We start from the raw sequence: 22,024 nt of genomic DNA, 5'->3' as shown, positions 1-22,024 counted from the left end.
TGCTAAAGCTGAGAGGACTTTGCTCAAGGCAGGCCCTCACCACTGCAAACTGACAGCCAGAACTGAGCTGTGCCAACAGCAGCACCTTACACTGCACTGCTGATACCAGACCTTTCCAGTGTTTGGTACCTGCACCCAACAGGTACCAAAAACCAGCACTTTGAGTTGGAACATTTCCAGCCTTGCCATGGTTTAAGTAAAAATACAAATCCCAATTCAAAAAAGGTAACTTCATTTCATTCCAAGTGTTTATACACATGTAAACATTCAATTCCTCACCAAAAAAGTGATTGAGTATTTCCATAATCAATGAGGCTGCACTGATCTAATTTCTCTTTAAAAATACCTAGAGGACTTGAAGAATAAGAGTTCCTTTCTCTATATATGCTTACACTACCATAATACTGATCACACTGGCACATTTTATAATATCAAACTTTATTGCTCGAAACTAATTGTCTGAAAAATACACATGTAGTACTCAAAGACCGAACACAGAGGATTACATGATTGTGCAGAAAAAAAGCAAGCAGAGGCTCAGTGAAAATGAGGCTTTGTAGTTGTACCAATTTAGCACTGGCACCAAGCAACTGCACCCAACACAACTCGAAACAGCAACCATTGTTACCTGCTGGGGCCATAAGGATGAACTTTGCTTTGTTTTCCCATGTTCTCAGATACACATTGAAATACTGTCGCCGATAATTTTATTTGGTTAATAACAGCATGGCTTCTTGCACTTCACATTTCTTCCCACAAAGTTAGGAGGCTATCACTTCCTGAATTCCACTCCAGAACCAAAGTACGGTTTAGTGAATTAATAAGATAATCATGATGCTTTTAAATACTTGGACGTTACAAATATTATTTGTATAAAGCCTAACAGCATCACAGGAGAATGGAAGTTTACATACAACAGTTAAGTTTATGCATAATAGTCTTTCCAAAGTTCTGAGTACCCAACTAATTCAGTTTTGTCTAATAAATATGTTTAAAAAAGCTGATGACTGGTGTTTCAGTAGGTAGCATCTGACTAGTCACAGTAAGTTTTCCGTCAGTACCATGAAGATTTGAATGCACACAAATTTAATCCTTAAAGTCAGTATATCACACTTTTGTCGAGAAGCACATAATATGCAAAGCAAAATCTGTCTAATCCCCAAAGGATGGAACAGTTCTTAAAAATACACTCCATCCCTATAAAAATACCCATCTTCCCCTGGATATAGAAGGGATAAATAACAAGTATCAGTGACAAAAGTAGCAGTTTTATGCATTCATACAATCAGATCTAAACCTTTACAGCCGATTACCTAGAAAACACACAAGAGTTACAAGACAAGTTTAGGATACATCTTGAATCACACTGTAAGTGTTCATGCAGAAGCTGAAGTTAATGCAATGGTCTATCCTCTATCACAGCAGCTCGTGCTTATGTGCAAATGCAAGACTGTTACACTCCAAACAATAGTAAACATTAAAACACAAGAATACTTCACAATGACATAACAGCAGTTACATTGTTTGTTCCAGCAGTTATTGCGCTATTTTCTGGACATCTCTCCAGTTAAAGGCTGCAGCAAGGTCTAATACCATCTTTTTACGTTTGTTTTTGTTTAGAATGCATAATATACGTTCTAGGCTTTGGTTCACAATGAAATCTCTGGATGTTTTAATTAAGGGCAATGGTCACCTTGTGATTCTGATAGTGGCAGACTGAGGTAATACAGCAATCCTCTTAAAATTAATGAAAACAAATTGGTAAGTGAGGCATCTATGGATATTCTGCAGGTGACCTGCAAATGCATTGACATTCTGATTTCAGAAAAATAAAAAGATCTACAAGGGTGATTTGTCTTTTACAGTGCCATCCAAGTACAGATTTTTCCGCTGAAAACACAAGCTGAAATAAAACCTATCTAATACATTTAGGCATAGAAGGTAAAAGCCCTGTCCTTATGAAAACAGAAAAGTCCCAATAAAAACAATGAAAAGAGACAAACAGCAATCGCTGCTTGTCACTACTGCACCAATATTATATACCCTTCAAAAGATGGAGATTCATTAAAGCTATACCAAAAAAAAAAAAAAGCAGAGGCAGTGTTTTTTTTGTGTATTTTTTCTTTTTTTTTTAGACAGGCCACTTCTTTAAATAATAGTTTATATATTGTCTTCCAACTACCCGTATCCTGTTGTAACAGGATTACAACTCATGGAACTAAAAAGCTAAATAGAATAATAAAAAATGTGTGGATTCATATTTGCAGAGACCTCCAAGCATATCACTTAAACACAGAAACAGGTAAGACTCCATGGACTTCTCCTGTTTAACCTCTAACATTATATGAACATTAGAGAACACTAGTTCGAAATATAAATTAAAATCCACGTATTTCCAAAGTAATGTGTGATGTTAAAAGGAGGTCTTACAATACTGATGCCAACATTTTTAAAATCCAGTAGGCACTAAATTCAATATAATGCAGCACTCCCTATGTAACATGGTAAATTAAAAAACAAAACCACACCAAAATCAGAATAAAAACAAAACAAAAGAAAAAAACCCCTCAAGCCCCCAGATCCCTGTCAATGTAAGTACCAGGAGCTGCAGCAGGTACAGAGAACTGACCTTTCATTCCCAACAGGAGCAGAAGGAGTGTAAAAGTGGAGCAGTGCAGCTCCTGGCTGAGTCACTGCAGCCCTGCCCCAGCTTGGCTCTCGCTCTGTTCTTTAAGACCAAACCAAGAAGGGTTGCAGGAGCAGAGTTCCTGCAGTCACCCAGAGCAGCCCGTGTGAAGAACGGAACCCGCGGAGCAGGGCTTTCACACAGCCACACCATTTCTATTGTGCTTGGCTTAACAAAGCCTCAGATGACACAGTGAGTACTGCCTGTTTGCCAGGATTGTATTTCAAGAGTAGTTGCATATTTGTGATTTTCTTATTTATGAGTATAACCGGTTATGGTCTCATTCTACTTATTACTCTATGTCATATTCCAAATCTACATTCTAATTTTCATTGCAGAAGTTACACGCTTTCTTTAAAAACTAAAAATGTAATTAAAAAAGTAAAAACAAAAACTTGTTAAAAATCTAAATTGCTGCAGTCAGACTTAAGGGTTGTGTTGATTTTTTTTCTAAAGTCCTTGCTTTTATGGTGCAAATTAATTAAGACTTAACTGATCAAGTCAGATGCAATCTGACACCAAACAAATGAGAAATTGTTTTATTGCTGGGAAAAGGGAGTGGAAAGTCATTGGCAAAATATTTTCAGACTATCAACCATCATCAGCTGCATTTTGGCTCCAAGCTTTGAAAACAGCTTTTCAAATTACAGTTTTTACTTTAATCATGTAAGTGGGGCCATATTTTCCCTGTTCAACTGATCTGTAAACTAACACAGGCTTTTTTCATTGAAAATAAACCCCAGTAATTTTGAGTCTCCAACCTGTTACTCTTAACACTACCAGGTATTCTTGTTCTTTTCAAGTAATACAAAATCTGCATCCTCTAATCTCAAATAACTAAGCCTGGCAGGAGACAAGAAACAAGACAAAAAGAAACAGCATTACTGGCCTAATCCTATGGCATTAGAAACATTGCTCATCACTTTCCTGTATTTGTCACCAAAGTGTCTTATCAGTGCATATTATTATGTGCTGAAATGCAACAAAACTTTTCACAAAAATAGTTCTAGGCATGTTCATACAAGAAGATGTACATATACTTCTTTTATATATACATATATATGAATGTGTATATATATATCAGCTTCAACCTGTACATAGATATTCTGAATTTCATACTTAAAATACATCCATTCCAAACAACATGGATGGCTTTCCAGGAGAAAGTGCTTGATTGGTTTTATCCTGTGTGAACATGCCTGTCCTCTGTGCATTTGCCCCAGTAGAGATCTTTATGATCAGTTCTTTAAACGTACATATCTCAGAGGTATTAAACAAGGAAAAAAAACCAAAGAAAAAGAAACTAGGAAAAAGTAATATTGCCCTGATGATGCAAAACGAACAATGCATAACTGAAGCAGCTTGGATTTTAAAAGTTATCTTGCATTCTGCAGCAAACAATTCTTAAATAATTGTTGAAAATCTAGTTCCTCCATTTGTGTTATTGCTCCCCACTTGCACATTTTCTCATTAAACATCAACAGTACAGAGAGGTTCACTACCAGGTTGAGCTGATTCCACTATTGTCATCTTGGGTTTCTTTCGGGTTTCCTCCTAAAAAATACAAAACAGCCCCCACCACACAGTCATAAAGAGAACAGAATCATAAAACAGTTAAAATTCTGAACCATTTTAGCCAAAGATGTCAGTTGTTGCAAGAGGCTGACTAGGGCTGATGTTAAAAATGAATGTACAGAAGTAGGTACAATCAAGTTATGAGCCACTTTAAAAGCCAGCATGACAATCTCCACAGAAGCAGACCCCAGTCAAATTTTGAAGAGCTCTCTTTACTTCAAATACTGTGTAAAATAAGCAAAAAAACCCTGATCATTGGTACACCTGACCCATAACATCCATGCAGTTTGTAAATATATCAGAATATATACTCACTCTTTCCTGTGCCAGTTTTTTCATTTCTTCCTGTAACTTGTTCAGGATGTGCAGATTTGGCTTGTTCTTTTTGGCATACTGCTGAAGTTCTATCACACTTCTGTCAGAGGTTTCCTATTCAACAGAATCAAAAAAAATTAATGTGGAGCAAAGTTTAGTCTGTTTTATTTCTATAGTTTAGTCTGTAGTTAGTTTACTTCCTTAAGTAGGAACATCTACTTCCATGAGTTAGTTAAATAGGTTCTTTAATTTTGACATGGGAGATGCAAGATTAACACAATTATTACTGTCAATGAAATCCAGGCACCTTAAAGTTTTGTTGTAACTTAATTTAGAAATCCAGAAGCAAAACTCCAGCCCCAGGGTAGGTTATACTCAGAGAAAGGCCAGCTCACCTGTTTAACCAGCTTGCTATTCTCTCTGCCATACATTCGCAAGAGAGAGCCCCAATTTTTCACGTGTGGATGCAGTAGCTGAAGGATTTTCTGAGAAGCCAATTGCTTCCCTACTCTTTTATTTTTGCCTGTAAAAGTAACCATGGAAATGTGTCAATACCAGCACATTATGTGATGATAGCCACAAATATTCACCTGAGTTAGTCACAAACTGAGACACCAGAGAAGAGCACAACAAGCACACAACAGGCTCTGAACAAGCACCCTCAGAATGGACAGCAAAGGAGAACAGAAGAGAGAAAGAGGAGATTGACACATCACACCAGTTACTGTACTTACACCAGCCTCGCACTGTGTGCTTGCCACAAGTCATGACATATTCACTCTTCTGATTTTTCCCAGGAATCACTTCAAACTTTATGGATGTGTCACCCATTCCGTGGTTTCTTAAGCACAAACACAATCAAGATCACATACTAAGTAAAACTATAAACAAGTGAAGTGGGTGCAGTTATCATCTTGGACAGTCATTGCAATGAAATAAGATCTATTAATAATAAATGTCTATGCATTAATTAACAAAGATTTTTTTACATCAGCAAATTGAGTTACATGACAAAGCAACCCTGTATGAGAGAAAATAAAATACATTTGTCCAACAACTCCATCCTGATCTCCAAAGAGGCACGAGCAGCAAATGTGAATTAAAGAGGACTCAGCATGAACCAGGTCAGCCCCCAGCACGTGTCTCTGAGGCTCAGGCAGGGTCCTGACAAACAGCAGCAGTGGCTCCTGAGCCAACACCTCACACCACACATGGTCCCCACGCTGCAGCTTTACCTTTTAAGGCACTCATGGAGAATCTGATATGGAGACAAGAGTCCAGCTTTACTGGTGAGTTCATATACCCGTGAGTCCTCAATACTGATATGGTTAAAATACTGCAAAGGAATTGAAAAGGGTTATTGTGCTTTGTCCAAGTAAAACCCTAATACTGGCCTTAAACCTAACTTCTCCTTGGCTACATTAAATCAGTTCTGTTGCTCTGTGCTTAGCACTTTAAAAGTGGTTTTAAATCCATAATGGGTTAAAAGCAACATCATTAAAACTGTCACACTTAATCAAACATTTGCAGAGAGAAATTTCAACTCCAATCTTACGTTCAATATGTACATAAAAATGACAATCTTATGAATTATCATCATTTCTCCCTCAGGACAAGGTTATTTTGGCAAATTATGAAACTTTATTTACCAAAATGCTGTGGTTTACTAAAAGAGAACAGAAGAGCTATTGGCACATTTGGTATTTTATTTAAAAGAATAGAAAAAATTGTCTGCATTTTCTGAATGACCATTTCAGTAGTGCAGGGCATACAATACAGTTCTAAGTTAAAGCAAGGGTACAAACAACTCCTGTACAGGCAGGGCAGCACGGGCAGCCTGGTGCCTTGGGACATCTCAGGTGTTCAGTAAGTGACCTGTTGGTCAATAAAGAACCAGTTCTCTGCATCAGAGCGAATTTTCTGATCTATTCCAATAGAAAAAAACAACATAATCTCTTTGCCCTAAGTCTTGCTCTAAATGGAGGATTTTACACTTCCATTTGACTGAGAAAACAATCTTACTAATTTTCAGTAATGTTTCTGATATTAACTGTGCAACGTTTTAAAAACAAACTCAAATGATGCCAGCCAGGAAGCATGAGCTCAGTACCTCAAGTTCTTGACTGTCTTTGGGCTTCTCCTCCGAGGTCTGTTTAACAAAGTCAGGAATAAGGATTTCCAGTGTAGCTCGAGCTGCAGAAAGTGATTAAACATCTTGATTAGGTTTATTTTAAACAAAAACGTCTCACCTAAAAATTGTCAGGCATTTTCTTCTGGTAAGTAATTTATTCTTTACACTTTTCAAGAGAAAAAAAATTTACTAGTTCAGCTTGATAACTAATTAAAATAAGAAGAAACTACTTTTAAAAAGTGCCTACAAAAGGAAAAATATTCTAGTCTCATTTTAGAGGTGACATAGAACCTTTAAGACCAAAAATTAAGAGTTATTATCACCCCCTAGCTCTTACAGCCAAACCCCAGTACTGAATCACTATGGCCCCTGGAACCCCAGAATGGTACAAAAAAGCAAACAGAAACTATTCAGCAGTTACTACTGAGAAAGAAAAATAAGTTACCAGCTTTATTCTTGGCAAGTTTTTTGCTGCTGGCAGTTCCTGCCCCATAGGTTACTCCATCAATAATCACTGAGGCTCCAAAAGGTTCACTTGGGTTCTCTGGAAATGGAGGAGGAAAGTAAAGAAAGCTTTTTGGAACTCCTGACATACATGAAATATCACCACTATCAAGATTTGTTTTCTTCATTTCAGCTTCAAGAGGGATGAAAATGGTTTATTCTTCATGAAGACTGAAAAACTGTTTAACTAACAGTTTTCCATTAACAGACTTACCACCATATACTTCAATCTTCCAAATAAAGAACTTAAAATATTTTAAGAGACCACTGGTAATCTGCCAGAACTTAAATACTAATTCCAAATTTTTTGCATCATGGTGTGAATACAACAGCTACACACTCTGATATAGAAATTTCAGTTGTATTATATACTGCATATACAGGAATAGCATAATTCTGAATATTTATAAGGTACCTTCAAAAAAACCCCAAATAAAAAGGAAAAGCAAGAATTAATGGAACATACATTATACCACTTGGGGAGAAATACCCCAGTATTAACCTGATTCCAGTTCTGTTTTTCATCTACACAACATCTTTGGATTCTTGATTAAGCATCAAGACCGGGATAGAGTTGTTGAAGGAAACAGACTTACCACATTCAAAGAAATTGTAAACAGGGCGAACCTTTAGGACTCGTTGCATATATTCATGCAAGATGCAAACTTCAGACTTCCCATTGGGATTAATGACAAACTCTGCAAAAAAGACAGGAAGAAGGGAAGAAGCTCATTAGTTCCAGTCTTTGAAAGATAATTTGTTACAAAGAAATCAATACTGAGCAACACTCAGCAGTAACAAGAGCTGAAGGTAGTCATTACTTACCAGGACTGTAACCTTAAATAAAAATATCTTTGTTTAGAAATTAGTCTTTAGAATAGAAAGTATATTTTGACAATATTTTTCCTTTCCTGTGTAATATACGATGGGCAAAATACTGGATCAGGAATTAAGGGGACTCATTACAGGATTTTTTTATTTTCAGTCAAGCTTAGAGCTGAATTAGGCTTCAACACAGCGTGTGTGACCTGGAGCCAGAGCAGCTCACCTTTCTTGATGGGTGCATCCTGCACAGAGAGGGTGATGAGTTTCTGGTTGGCCGGCAGGATGGGCCGCTCGGACTCGGCCTGCTTGCGCTTCATCTCCCGGTTGAACTGGCGCCGCTCGGCCCAGGTGCGGAACTTCTTCACAGTCACTTGCTCAAAGTCAAAACGCTTCTCCAGGTAGCGTCTGAAATCCTCCAGATCTGAGAAACACCACCAAGTCACTCTCTCTGCTTCACCACTGAACAAGCACTAAGTTCTCTATTTCCACTGTTGTAATTATTTTCTTAGACTTGGAGCAAAAGGTTAAGATGCAGTTTTAGACTAATAGAAGTAATTTTAAGTTCTCCTATTATATTAAATGCAAAATGTTAGTGCAAACCAGACAAAAAATAAAACAAAACAGCATTTTATTCTGTCACTTGATGATTTTCCTAATCCCTAACCAGCATTAATACCCAACACAATTTGCAACAAAACACCAGTAACTGGTCTGCTTGAACATCCAATCACCTTCCCTTTACCTAAAGCAAGGTACACAGTGAGCACAGCAGTTGTGCTTTCAGCCTCAGTTCCCAAAGCCAAACCCAACTGCTGCTGCCTGCCTACTATGTAGTGTACCATTAAACACTGTACAGTGATGCTCCATGAACTCCATGGGTGTTTGCAGCCTCTATGCAGAATTTAACACATTAAATTCACATACAGAGTACTAAAACACTGCTCCCTTTCAGTACAGCTGCTTCTCTCCTTTATAGGATAGTCTGCAAATATAATCAGCAAAAATAAAGAGTAGCATCCACAGATGTAAACAAACAAAAGCAAGCTGCTGGTATTGTTTCCTTCCACAAGGAACTCCAAATGCAAGTCACACTTATACTCCATCACTCAGTATCTTTTTCAGTAATACACAACAGATCCTATTTAAAGAGAGAGATAGACAGGTGAACTTCATGTGGAAAAGTAAGTGCTTCCTGGCTTGAATTTTGAAGCTAAATATTGATAATTTGGGGTTTTTTTTACATGTTTTGGCATGGTTTTTGGAGTGGACACAATACACACAATGACAAGTTTTATGTCTGAGCACTACAAAGACAAATGGCAGCCTATGACCCATACCAATACTCTGAGCAGCAGCAATGGATGGGATTCTTGGGTATGCAGATGTGATAAGATTTGATAAATTCACACGTGAGCTTCCTCTTCAAGTTCCTCTCCATTGGGTGGTGATTTTGGCATAATTTCTTTGGACAACTTTTTGTGTAGAGGCTATCAGATTTGTATAAATAAAATAATGAAGCATCACACCCCTCTGTATGAGTGCAATTATATTTGCATGACTTAAGTCTGCTAGACTTGTGCAAATACAGAAATACACTTTAACTACACCATTTCTCTTAAGAGCTCATCCTGAAAACAGATATAACTCAGCCAATACAGAGTGCTTCCTACTTGAGGAAGTCACACAAACACATTTGACAAAAGCAAATGAACACACTGACATAACTGATTCTTATGTTGAGATAAATTCTACAGGTCTAAACTACCAAAATATTCACTTTTTCTGTGTAAAACCTTCCCATGTGGACTCTCAGGGTTTCAGGAAAGATTATAATTCAGCAGCCAAGTCTGGAATAAAATTTTCCAAATGCCATTACCCCAACTCAAGTCAAGAAAAGACTACTTCCCATACATACCTACAGATTCATCTTTACATACTTCAACTTTGGCCTTAACTTGTCCCAAAGCTCCTTGTGCTGCATCTCCCCCAGAGGGATCTTTGTCATCTAAAGGCCCAGAATCAGCAGCAGTGGAATCTGGTTCTTCTGTTTGGCAGTCCAGTTCTGAGGATTTATCTAGATGCTTTACAGGTGATACTTCTCCATTTGGGGTTATGTCATTGTTTTGTTCCCTTTCCTCATTTTCCTTCATTTTTTTGTAATGAAAGCAGGGAATGCTACTAAGGGGAGGATCATGTTTCTGCAAATATAAATAATACAGAAGGTTTCAGTATCTCAAAGTCACCAAAAGCAAAACTCAAACCCAAAAGATGCAAGCAAGATGGAAGCTATTTGTATTCAGTCTAGGCTCAAGCTCCTCTTGGGTCAGTGAAGTCATTCTAACTCAAGAGCTGAGCAGGGCCACTCCTGGGGGACCTTCACACTGGGTGACACCGACACAGTCCTGCTGCTTTGGCTCCACTACAATCTGTTCATGCAAATACTGCATGCTTTCATAAAATCCACTGAGCTTTCCCGAGGCATGGGCCCATGGCATTAAATCCAATTTCTGCAGATTCCTTGGCTGCAAGAATGTCATATCCTTACTTCTGTAAACGTGGACCATAAGCCACAGCTCAGGCTAATTTATAGCTACAAATAAATGATCCCTAGCTATAGGTCATGGTGCAATAAACCCCCAATTCTGCAGCCACACTAGGAAAGTGAAGGCATCAAACAAGATAATCTCATTCACTTTAACTGTCCAAACAGTAAAGCAAAGCACCTAAGAAAAATTGTATCAGATTTCCAAACACAAAATACTTTATTTTTCAAGGATCTTAACTCAAACACTGAAAACAAACCTGTCAAAGCACAAAAATATTCAATGGCTTTCAGGAATATATCTAATTTTTTAAATCTTAGTTAAGTATTTAAAAAATTGACAGCTCTCACCCTTATGCTTCCTGTTCCCAAAAAATAAGGTCTAGACCAGGTAACAACTCTAGATTCTCTGTGCAGATATACAGGAATGCCTGAATTATGGAATGTCATGATCCATCCATCTGGCAAAGGCTCTGTAGGAGGGCGGCCACGACCTTTAAAGCAAATAATGGCTTTAAACTTGGATAGACTGCTTAGAAGAATAGAAATAAAATCCAGGTTTTTATTTATTGCTTTTTCTGTCCCAAAGAATAAAAAGGCACTGAAACAAGATTAATAATGTTTAGTAGAGAGACGTTGTTTTAATAACAAGGTATATGCCTCTAACCCAGACTAAATCCTGCAAAATTACAGATTCCATGATGTTCTCAACTAAAGGCAATAGCAGCAATAATTTTTATATAGACTGATTTGTTTGTTTCATCACTGAATTCTCTTTTCTTTAGTCTTTTTATACTTACCACAAGCACACTGGAAAGTATTTACTGGAAAAGTCATAGTTGCTTCAGAAACAACTTCATTTTCCATTATTCCTGGCACTCAGGAATAAATTTGCATCGAAATACCACCAGTTCCACAGACCCAAAGTGCCAGCAAAGGGCTCATCACTAAGCCAAGGTCTCATGTCTCTCTAAATCACAAATCAGAGACTATTTGTCTTTGCTGGAAGTTTCCAGGCAATCCTCTGTTACTATACAATTTTGAAGCAAAAAGTGATTTGGTTTTTTATTTCAGAATACACTGAAGCTGTAAAATACTTCTCTAGTACATGTTTAAGTTTTAATTCTAATTCAGAATATTTTCCATTGCATTTTTCTGGACGTGTTTGTGTTCTCAGATTTTCTTTATTAGCAGTTTCTAACACAATGAAATTGGATAAATGTAAGCCACTGACTTTTCAAGTTATTATATTTAACCTAGATTGCATTCCTGGAGACCTCACATGGGGCAGTTTCACCAGCAGAGGTTGTGTAACTAAAGCAGGACAAAGGCCAGAATGTCCAGAGATAAAAGCCCCAGATCACCCTTGTTCACCTCACTATTTTACACAAATCCACAGACTAAAACATATTATTACATACAATAGATCAAAAGCAAAAGTCAAATTCACTGTTTAAGAACATGAAAAATCATATCCCACAATAAGAAGCCTCCCAACAATAAAATTCTCCAACACATCAACAATTTCACACAAACTGCTGTCTCACACTCTGCTTGTGGGTAAACTTTTGTTCTACAGACACAAGCCATGAACAGGACCCACAGTTACTTATTAAATGCACATGAACTTACTCTTCAGCACAGTTTTAATTTTGGTCATCATTGGCTGCACACTTGTCTCTCCATCAGACTGGTGATCACTTTCACCACCGTATTTCTCATTATCCAGTCTCCTGGTTTTGGGTGCTCGAAGACCCTCTTCCAGCAGAGCATCCACATCATTATCAAAGTCATCCTGAAAGAGACTTCATCAGACACTGTCCTTCTGGGCCTACCAACCTCCCTTTTCCCTTGCAAAGAGAAAGCAGACATTTTTAATATGCACTTCCACACAGACAGAAACTAGAAATTTCCAGTGATTCCAGTAAAAAGACTGAAAAATAAGAAAATAAGTTTGTGATGATAAAATGAACTGCAATTGTGTGAGAAGACTTTTAAAGGCTGTTTTTACAGAAAACTATAGCAGCTGCAACACAACTTAGAAGTTTAACTAAAATAGTTTACAGTTTCTCAGCCAAAGGTCCGTCTCTAAAAATTCTGTGGTTTTGACTCATGTACTACACACTTCTAGAAGAGCTTATTCTTTGCATATTTTTTCCTAGCCACTTGGAAACCTCTTACCCAGCAAAGACCTGTGGATTTACTTACCTCATAGGAGAAATTCAAGGTTTCTTCATCCACTTTATCTCTTTGAACGATTGCTTTAGATGTGAACCCTCCTCCTTCTTCATCTATTTCCATCAAATTGTCGGTAAAGTCTTCTAGCTCATCCAGAACTGCAAATTCCACTCTCTTTTCCTGATCAATATCATTTTCATCATCCTTCTTGTCATCACTTTCACCCCCTATCCCTGCAGCTTTACCATTACTACCACCGAAAGGACACACATGCAAATCCCCATTGACATTATTAATACCAAACTCCGTATCTGCCTTATAATCCTGCTCAACTCCAGTGTACAGAACTTTCCTATCTTTGCTTTTGCAGCTTTCTGTAAAGCTAACACTAATCTTCACATCCTTCAGTAACTTAAGATCTGGGGTGAACTTTCGAACTGACGGTGCGTGACGAGCAGTTCTGGGGCTTTGGTCGCTACTGTTGGGGTCTATGAGAAGACGACTTTTGTAGCAGGCAGATCCCTTTGTGAGCAGCTGCTGTGTTCTGCAGAGACTGTGCGTGTCCCCAGCAGGGGTTTCTGACTGTCCATCACCACCAGAGCCAACGTCCATTACCTCTGCGTCACTGGACGTTTGCAGGGGAGGCGGTGGAGGCTGTTCGTTGGGCGGCAGAGGTGGCCGACAAGGGACATTCTCCACATTCATTTCTCTTGCGGGTTCTTTAGGGAGGGGTGGTACATTTTCATAGTTCTCCATTTTTAAAACTACTTTTTTTAAAAAAAACAATGCTTTAATCAATGTTTATCCCTATATTCCTAACATGCATAAGTCCATCAGGATTGGTTTATCATGTCCTATTCAATATGCAACACTGATGATTCAGTTAAGCTGACTACATTGTTCTTTTCATTAATGTAGACAGCTTTCAGAATCACTGTCTCAATTATTGGAAATCACAATGCATTCAGCTTAAATAGCTGAAGACTAAGAGTGCATCTTCACTGGACAAGCTTGTCTCCTTTTCTTCTTTCAACCTACAAGAGGAAACAAAAGAAAACAAAACAAATTGTCAGAGGAAGGAAATGGAAATGGTATCCCAAGCAGAAAGAACACCTGTCACTCTTCTAGCATAAATTTCAAGTAGAAGAGTGACACTTTTACAGTGAGAAAAGCAGGGTACCCAGATACCATCTTGAATGAGGCCAAAACTAGAGTGGTTTTATTGCTCAAGCTGTACACCAGCACAAGAATTGACTAACACAGTTGCTTTTATGATTAGTTGATTATCTCTGCTTGGTTAGCAGGCAGGGCATTAAGCATGACAGACTAAAATCTGCATTTTGGGGAAATTCTCCCACAATCTGAAACAAGCTGGTATTCAAGCCATACTTACCCACACAGCAGAAAGGATAACTAGCTTACAGTTTAAGACAATCTGCAAAACCAACAAGATTTTAAAGACTATGGTCATGGCTTTTCAAAATTTAAGTTATCAGCTACTTCTGAAATCTCACAATTTACTAAAATATCACAGAAAATTACTCTCTAGATAACCAGATATTAGACATTTGATCTTGTATTTTGTATTATTATGGAACTACTTATTCGTTATGTCCAAGGAATTCAGGTTCAGATACACAGCATTAAAGTTCAAATTAATTTTGGAAGCTATTTAGAAGCCAATGTTTTAGGAAATTTAACCTGGAAAAAGGATTCAATTCCTCTAGGAAATTTTGCAGGGCATGGGGAGTGTTTGTTTAAGGCTTATTTTTCACATTAGGTGGTTCTTTCTACCATATCTATGATGGCTTCTTCAATTATACTTTTGACATCTCTGCAGGACCATGAGCACCTGGGGAAAAGAAGGATCATTTCTTACCTGCTTATTTTGGTTTCTCCAAGTTCCTCCATGCCAGCCCAAACCGGGTTTAAATCTTCCTACACCTAGAAATGAAGCACTGCCACTCTGCCCCAGGCAGACAGCTGCATAAATCTGTTTAAGGTACTCCCAGCTAGCAGAGAGAGTCTTCCCAAGTATTTTGGAAAGACGAGCTCCAAGATCTCTCATGTGTGACATGGAAGGCAACAGGGCAGAAGGTCTGGGTTGTCATGAGGGACTTAGAGAAACCAAGGGTAATTCTCCCATGTCTCTTTATGCCAGCCCAGGCAGAACAAACCAACAGCAATAGCCAAACACCAACTGGGGCAAGGCACAAAGCTGGGAATCAGAAGTTGTAATGGGATCAATTAAAATTCAGCAATATACAGAAGTTACCTACCTGGAAGCTGGAAGAAAGCATAATATAGAGCAAACTCTAATATGGCAACAAAGCAAGTTTTGCTGGGGCAGCAGAAGAATTCATATTTTGTGGTGTTTTTTTGATGTGTGTAGGGTTTTTTAAACCTTCTCAAAATTGTGACACATCCAACACGCTGAGTTTGACATACACTATATAATTGCTAAGGAAAAAAAGTGGTAAGAACTCTAAAATAATCCCATCTTCTCTGATACCAACACATTCATTCTCAGATTGGTAAATGGCTCATTCACCAGTAAGACAATTCCACATATCTAATTCCATTCTATCCTACAAGATTATCTCAATACAATGACCAATTCCTTCATCTTCCAACAGGTTCTGGAATGTATAATGTAGAGAACACCCCTAGATAAATTTGTCTATAAATTTCCTCACCTTCAGATTTTAAAAGTAAAAAAAAAAAAGTGAATGACAAATTATTAAATTCTTCACAGTAAATCATCAGTGTCTTAATTCTGAACAAAAGAATCAAAAGTCACAGCATGAGTTCAGTAACTCCTGGAAACTAAATGCCTAAGTCATCTAATTTTTCCATCTTAAAGAGTCTTTAGAAGACTCTTGAAAAGAGCAAGCAGAATTCCCACAGAAATGGAATACTGAAGTCAGCATTCTACAATTTCAAAGAGCAAAACCTTCCCTTGTGTTCAAGGAGCTCCCTAGTCCAACAAGAAAGATTTCTCTTTGACAAGGCTAAGACATGATGGTGAATGCCACTTCCAGACCCCGATACACGTCCTGTTCCTATGCTGAAGTCTTTTAGCTATACCAATGTCAAAACAGAACTTAACCTTTACCTGCCCAGCTTGGGTAGTTCACTGACACAGCACCTCTGCTCTTTGCAGGAAAGATGCCTTGTTATTCTATTCAAGCACTGGTAACAATTCTGTTCTTGTTGTCTTCCCTTTCTTGCTGGCTGTGAAACCATGAATGGCTGAATGATGAACAGCAAATCACAGCCAGGGTTGCCTGCTCCTCAGCACACACTAGGTCAGGAGGTACTACACCAAGATGGGTTCAAATGAGCTTCTTCCACTTCCAGCCACGAACCTGCCACATCCCTAGGGTAAGGTAACAGTCTGGTAGTGATGCCAAAAAGATTTTTGCCTTTTATATGTTTTTCATATATTTGCAGCTCTCTAGACTACTACTATATAGTTATATAGCTCCTTAATTAACTCTGGTACTTTTCCTACCCTTTCCCTTAGATTTTAGAACAATAAGCTGACCTTCTAAACACATTCCTGGAATATTGTTTAGTCTTATTCTAAGTAGGGGACCTACAATAAGACATAACAAGAAGCGGGCAGAGAACCCTTGGACCAACCCCAAGGGGCTGACCCAGGGATGGGTTACTGTGGCAACTGAACCTCCTGGATGTACCTGTTATAGCCTAATTAATTAACCCTGTAATAGCAGAAATCTGGTGCCAGGTGTGCCCATCATGACCAGACACCTGAAAGCTTCCAAAGAAAGGTCTGTTTGTTACTATTCTAACACTAAAAAACAAGGGGTTTTTCTCTCCTTTGATTATAGGTAACAGTAGCTGTACAGTTCCAGTGGACTACAATACCTGCCTAGAAGCACAAAAAGCAAGGCAGAAGCAGTGGAACTCAGGTCCAATTCCCATCTACTTCCCTGCCAGCTGACATTACAATATGCCCTTTCTATCAGGGCTGGGAAAAAAACCCAAACAAACAAAACAAAGCAACAAAACCACTGAGCTACCAGGTATTGAAAAGACAAAAGGGAGAAAAGGCAAAATGAGTTACATGAGCTTGTAGGTTACAAACAGCCAAAGGGGCCTCAGACAAGGGAACATAAGAGCCACACACAAAAAGCTCAGCAAACCAAGTTACAGCGTAACATAAGTCAGTTTCCTATTGTCACCCTTCATTGAATTGCCCTGAAATAACATTTAATTCTCCAAGGCTCCACCGAGTTCCATAACAGTTTCCATAAGGATTCCTTCCAAAGTGACAGAACACCACTGGCAGCTGCACCAGGCAGTACAAACACAGCTCATGTTCTGCACATCACCAGCACGTGGAATTTCCACATTTTTAACTGCTTACTCTTATTTTAGCTGATAATTTTAAAAAGTTTCATGTCACAAAGTAAACTAAACAATGCAGCTATGGGGGGGGGGTGGGGGGGGGCATATAAATGTAACATAGCAAACGGCATAGGTCCCAGAGAAAGCAGAGTAATCTAAGCCTGGTTGTCTTACAGATGTCCTTTAAATGCAGAAAACAAAAAAAACCCCAACTTTGTTTAGCAAGTATCACTGCCCATCCCCACAGTCAGACAGAAAAGGGATGGGAGAGAACTACACAGAGCAAAGGGTATCCTTTTTCAAGGCAGAAAATACCCAGAGTGTTAAAATTTGGAACCATCATCGGCCAAACCCAAAGAAAAATTCCTTTCAGTTACAGCAGGTCAGCAGTCTAGAAATGAACTTATTAAAGAACATATTTTCTTTACAAATACATGTACCTGCAGCAGTGAACAGCATACCACAGATTCTCTCTTCAAAAAGTCACTTTTGAAAAGAAACTGTGCCAGAGACTGCTTACTTCACATTCAGTGGACCCCAAAAGGCTCAGAGCAAATTGTCCTTATTTGCTAACCAAATACAAAGTCCTCCTCATCCTCCAGCCACAAATGGCAACTCAGGTGCTGATCCATTAACCCATGCCAAAGTAATTCCCCACTCACAGTCATCTACCTTCTTTTCATTATACCTACTGTGTCTTTTCAACACGTACAATTCTAGAAATAAGTTAATCCTATTTGTTACCACAGCTAAAAAAAAAAAACCCAGAAACCCAAAACAAAACCTGAAGAGACTGGATTTATTTTCTTTAAACCAGAACAGAAAGTACCAAAAGAAAATATCCTTTAAGATAATACTGCATGTAAGAACTCAGCTCTTCTCATTATCAGCTTTAGTGTAGAAAGATTCTGAACGAAACAACCACTTTGTGTAAGTCAGTCACCAAGGCCAGTTAAGAAAATGCAGCAAGAGCCCAACAATAACATTATCAGTGACAAATACAGACAAGGCTCAAGAACTTCTCTAGTTCTTAACACTTCATTCCATTTCAGAACGAACAGAGTACATCATTTTGGAAAGCCATCCTCAGAAATGGCAAAACAACAGTTGCTTTTAGAGCCTGAGCAGTTTTCTGGCAAGGTTTAGATGGCTTGATTAATTATGTAAGACAACAAATTGATTTACAGAAGGCGAAAATCAGAGCCTAGGAGAGAGAAAATATATTCTTCCTTTCCCATCATACGTAAGCTTCTTACTTGAAAAGAAAAACAACAGACACAAGCAACCAAAATCCCTTCTCTTTCTCTAAAAAAGCAAAACAATCCTGATAATGAAAAGGAGCTGCCTAGCAACCCAACTTCTCATCCAGAATTAAAAACAGGAGCCCCCAAGTTTAATTACCCAAACAGAACAACCTCTCAAATCACAAAACAAAAGATCTAATTCCAAGACCCTTAACTCGCAACCTAACGGAATAAAGAAATTAAATGTGTTCACCCAAGTTCAGTTTATGGTCGAGCAACGCCTGGGTATCCAGGTCTCAGCGGGCAAACAAACTTTGTAGACAAACCCGAAGCCTAAGGAAAGGAGGTAAAAAAGAACGAACTGTCTCCAACAAAAAAAAAAAAAAAAAAAGATGAAGAAAGCTGGGAGAATTAACCTTTCAGAGGCTGAAGGAGATAATTTGCTATTAACAGAAACAACACGTTAAGAAGAATCCTGAGAGTTATAGAGACATCACGTTACCTTCAATGGACCAGAACTAAACAAGTCCCTGTGTGCCCTCACACACGCTGGAGCCTTTTCTTCCCGACCGTGCTGCGGGGCCGAGCCCCGCTCCGGGCCCCGTACAAGCCCCCCGGGCCTCCCCTCCCCAGACACACCCGGAGCGGAGGCACGGCCGCAGCCGCTGCTCCCCATCACCCCCGAGCAGGGGGGGCCGAGGGCACAGACACGGCCTTTCCTTCCCGAACACAATCCCGAGGTGGCTGGGGGTAGGCGGGAAACGAAAAAAAAAGTCCCCCAAAACACAAAACAACCAAAGAAAAATCTTGAACAAAACAAAACCCCAGCTCTGAGCAGAGGCCGCTCAGGCCGGGCGCAGGTGAAGCGCCGCACGGCAATACCCGCCGGGCAGGGCGGCGCCTCCCGCGCTGGGATGTCGGTGCTCGGGGAGAGGCTCCGCTGGGCTCCGCGCCCGGGGGCCGCTCCGGGCAGGCGGCAGGAGCGCGCCGGGCCCGCTGGCGCTGCGGCCTGTGCGGCGGAGGAGTTGGTGCCCGCGCAGGCCCGCCCTGCCCGTCACCCCGCGGGGCCCGCACCCACCTGGGCCATGCCCGGCGGCCCCGTCGCTCCTGTGCCGGGGCTGCGGGTGAGGGCGAGTCCAGCCGCCTCACGATCGCCGTCCCACACTCTGCGCTGCCGCCATCTTTAAACGCCTGCGCTGGGCCCCTCCGCTACCCGCGGGCGGGACCCCGCGCGCGCCGAGCCAATGGCGTGCGCAGCGTCCGCGGTCACCGATTTGAAATCCCAGCTGCTATTGGTCCGTCCCCGTGCCTGTCACCGCGTTCCGCCAATAGAAAGGCGAGATACGCCCGCCCTTACGGGCACGGGCCATGGCGGGGCGGGCGGATCCTTTGTGTGGCGCGGACACCGCTCGGGCCTTTTCGCCCTATACGGACCCGCTACAAAAAAAAAGCCCCTTTTCCCTGCAAACGCTGTTTTGTATCTTTAAGCAGCAAAACTACTGCATTACTACAAGACTGATTTACTTAAAAAGGATAAATCAAAGTAGGGCCATTTCTGCTGGTCTCTGTACCAAGCAGCTCACAGAACAAGTCCCAAAGCTGACTGCTGTGTTTAGACAGGATTACTAAATAATTATTGAAAATACCTTACATAATTTATATAAAATTACTTCCAAAGTGTTAACATTTGCTGTCCTAATTTCCTCTATTATTTTATAATTTGTGAGCAATACAGAGCTTTTATTGATACACTTATTTATACGGTTACTTCTTTTGTTCTTCACTGGTTTGAAATCAACATAAGACACAAAATATTATGATAATGCATCCTGGTTTCGTCACCAAGAGTATGTTTGTGCTTGTTTATGTGTGACTTCAGGACATGAGAATCTTCCAGTATTTCACTGATCTCATGTCTTTGAGGTCCCTAAATACTGCTATGAAACATAATTTTTAATAAAACTTGAAAAACTTACTGGGAAGACTGCTGTTAGGTCTTTCCATCTTTGTGTTTGTCTCACTGCACCAACACATCCAATGACAGGGTGATAATTTGGACATAACATCATGGTACTGTGTCAACACAAAGATCAGGTTACCAAAACTGCTTTAAATCACTGCAAGCTGCCCTCAAAAACGGAACAGTTTCCACTAAAAGCAGTTTCTAATTTTTAATTCTTCACAACAGGCTTCTGCGCTCAAGCCGTTATTTTAGTGATTTTTAAATTACGACTGCTTTTATTAATGCTAAAACAAACCACTTCAGAATGTGCATTTAATAAACACCCACGGTTTGCAAAACAGCCACTCACGTCACACTTTAACTGTCAAAGCTGAGGAAAAAGATCTCACAATTAAGTAAACAGCTGGAGTTGATGCTGGCATTTGCTGTGTCAGGTGACCTCAAATTGCTAACACTGGGATAGAAGATTGTCCCTCTCAAAGGGACTATAAAAATACAAATATTATGACACACTGGCATCCCATTTATGTGACTGTATAAATGAACTACTGCAGTAAGAAATCACATATTTCAGAAAACAGGTTAAATTTTTTATATGTACATGAACAGCAGTGCTTCAGTGAGGATCAGATGAGGCTCACACACAGATTTTTGCATTGAGTTGGAGAATCAAAATGCCTGCAGTGCTTAGAAAATGAAAACAAAACAGTTTTAATTTTTCCATTGTGCATATGTTCTCAGAGAATCATAATACTATGTCTTACAATAATGGTGCAACAGCTGATTCTTTGAGACACTGACACTACAAGGAAATAGACTTTAACTTTTTTAATAAACAAAAGGATCACAATCCATTAACAAAACAATGTTTTCATTTAAAAAGTGCTCAAATTTTGGTAAATTTTTAAACCAGAAGGTTGATGTGACCCCTGGAGAATTAAACCTGGTCTGATCTCATCTGCTCTTTCTAATAAGGTGCAAAATTCACCTGAAAATTTTCGTCACCTGGACTTCTGATGGAAGACTTGTCAAACATGCACAAAAATCTCCAACTTTTGAATTAGAAGAGTACAGATCCAGCTGCATGGTGCAATCAGGATTAACCACAGTACCATGAAGTGTCATTATCAACAAAACCAGTTCCTAATGACAAGGAGATTTTCACATACAAGACATTGAAGGCTGGACAGAAACTGCTGCTGTCAACACAAAATACAGCCATCAAGCCTATAAAGACAAAACCATGAGCTTCCCAGTAAAGTTCACAGGCTGCATTCATCAGAATGAAAATTAGGTGGAGCCAGTGGCTTTTTCATATTCTTCCTATGTCAGTAACTGCAGCACATACTGTGCTGTTCCAACAGCAAAAGCTGCTGCAAGGCAAGTTTTGCTCAGTCTTCATTACTTTTATTTCATTAAATTCAGTTGCACTGCAGCTTTTTACATGTTTTTGGGCATTGGTAAACTGGTATTTGCTTGCATTACATGCCTTTGTCTTTCACTTCTTTTGCTGCAATCTGCTCTCCTCAATCTAATCTGTCAGACATCACTTCACAGCCATGGAAAGATGTCAAAAAAGAGCAAGAAATCTCAGATCAGTTCTCAAATGTCAAAAGAGGTGGTTGATTGTTACAAAAAGTAATCAAAGTAGACAGATTCTTTGGCTCAAGGATACCACAGAATTACT

At 39.4% G+C, this 22,024-nt stretch overlaps 1 protein-coding gene across 1 annotated transcript; it reads right to left on the bottom strand.

The window, feature by feature from the left end:
* Nucleotides 1–421: 421 nt before the first annotated feature.
* DGCR8 (DGCR8 microprocessor complex subunit) lies at nt 422–19,562 on the bottom strand. The gene is made up of 14 exons (XM_066562146.1): nt 19,453–19,562; nt 12,787–13,790; nt 12,211–12,373; nt 10,930–11,072; nt 9,952–10,234; nt 8,260–8,457; nt 7,808–7,909; nt 7,153–7,251; nt 6,687–6,769; nt 5,812–5,912; nt 5,311–5,417; nt 4,972–5,099; nt 4,577–4,690; nt 422–4,240 (listed from the first exon to the last, which is right to left on the bottom strand). Exons 2-14 carry the CDS (start codon nt 13,510–13,512, stop codon nt 4,157–4,159), a joined length of 2,331 nt encoding a protein of 776 aa, XP_066418243.1. The 5' UTR covers nt 13,513–13,790; nt 19,453–19,562; the 3' UTR covers nt 422–4,156.
* Nucleotides 19,563–22,024: the final 2,462 nt, after the last annotated feature.

The sequence above is a fragment of the Molothrus aeneus genome, chromosome 18 (genome assembly GCF_037042795.1).
Source record: "Molothrus aeneus isolate 106 chromosome 18, BPBGC_Maene_1.0, whole genome shotgun sequence".
NCBI classification, from domain to species: domain Eukaryota; kingdom Metazoa; phylum Chordata; class Aves; order Passeriformes; family Icteridae; genus Molothrus; species Molothrus aeneus.
Note: the sequence above shows the minus strand (reverse complement) of the source record. Positions and strands in the feature narration are given on the sequence as shown.

What these genes read in the sequence shown, in the direction of transcription:
- DGCR8 (XM_066562146.1), bottom strand. Translation starts at nt 13,512, where the DNA reads ATGGAGAACTATGAAAATGTACCACCCCTCCCTAAAGAACCCGCAAGA. An exon ending in GGATGCACCCATCAAGAAAG is followed by an intron (nt 7,910 to 8,259) that starts GTGAGCTGCTCT and finishes TCTTTTTTGCAG; the next exon opens with AGTTTGTCATTAATCCCAAT. An exon ending in AAAAACTGGCACAGGAAAGA is followed by an intron (nt 4,241 to 4,576) that starts GTGAGTATATAT and finishes TGTATTTTTTAG; the next exon opens with GAGGAAACCCGAAAGAAACC.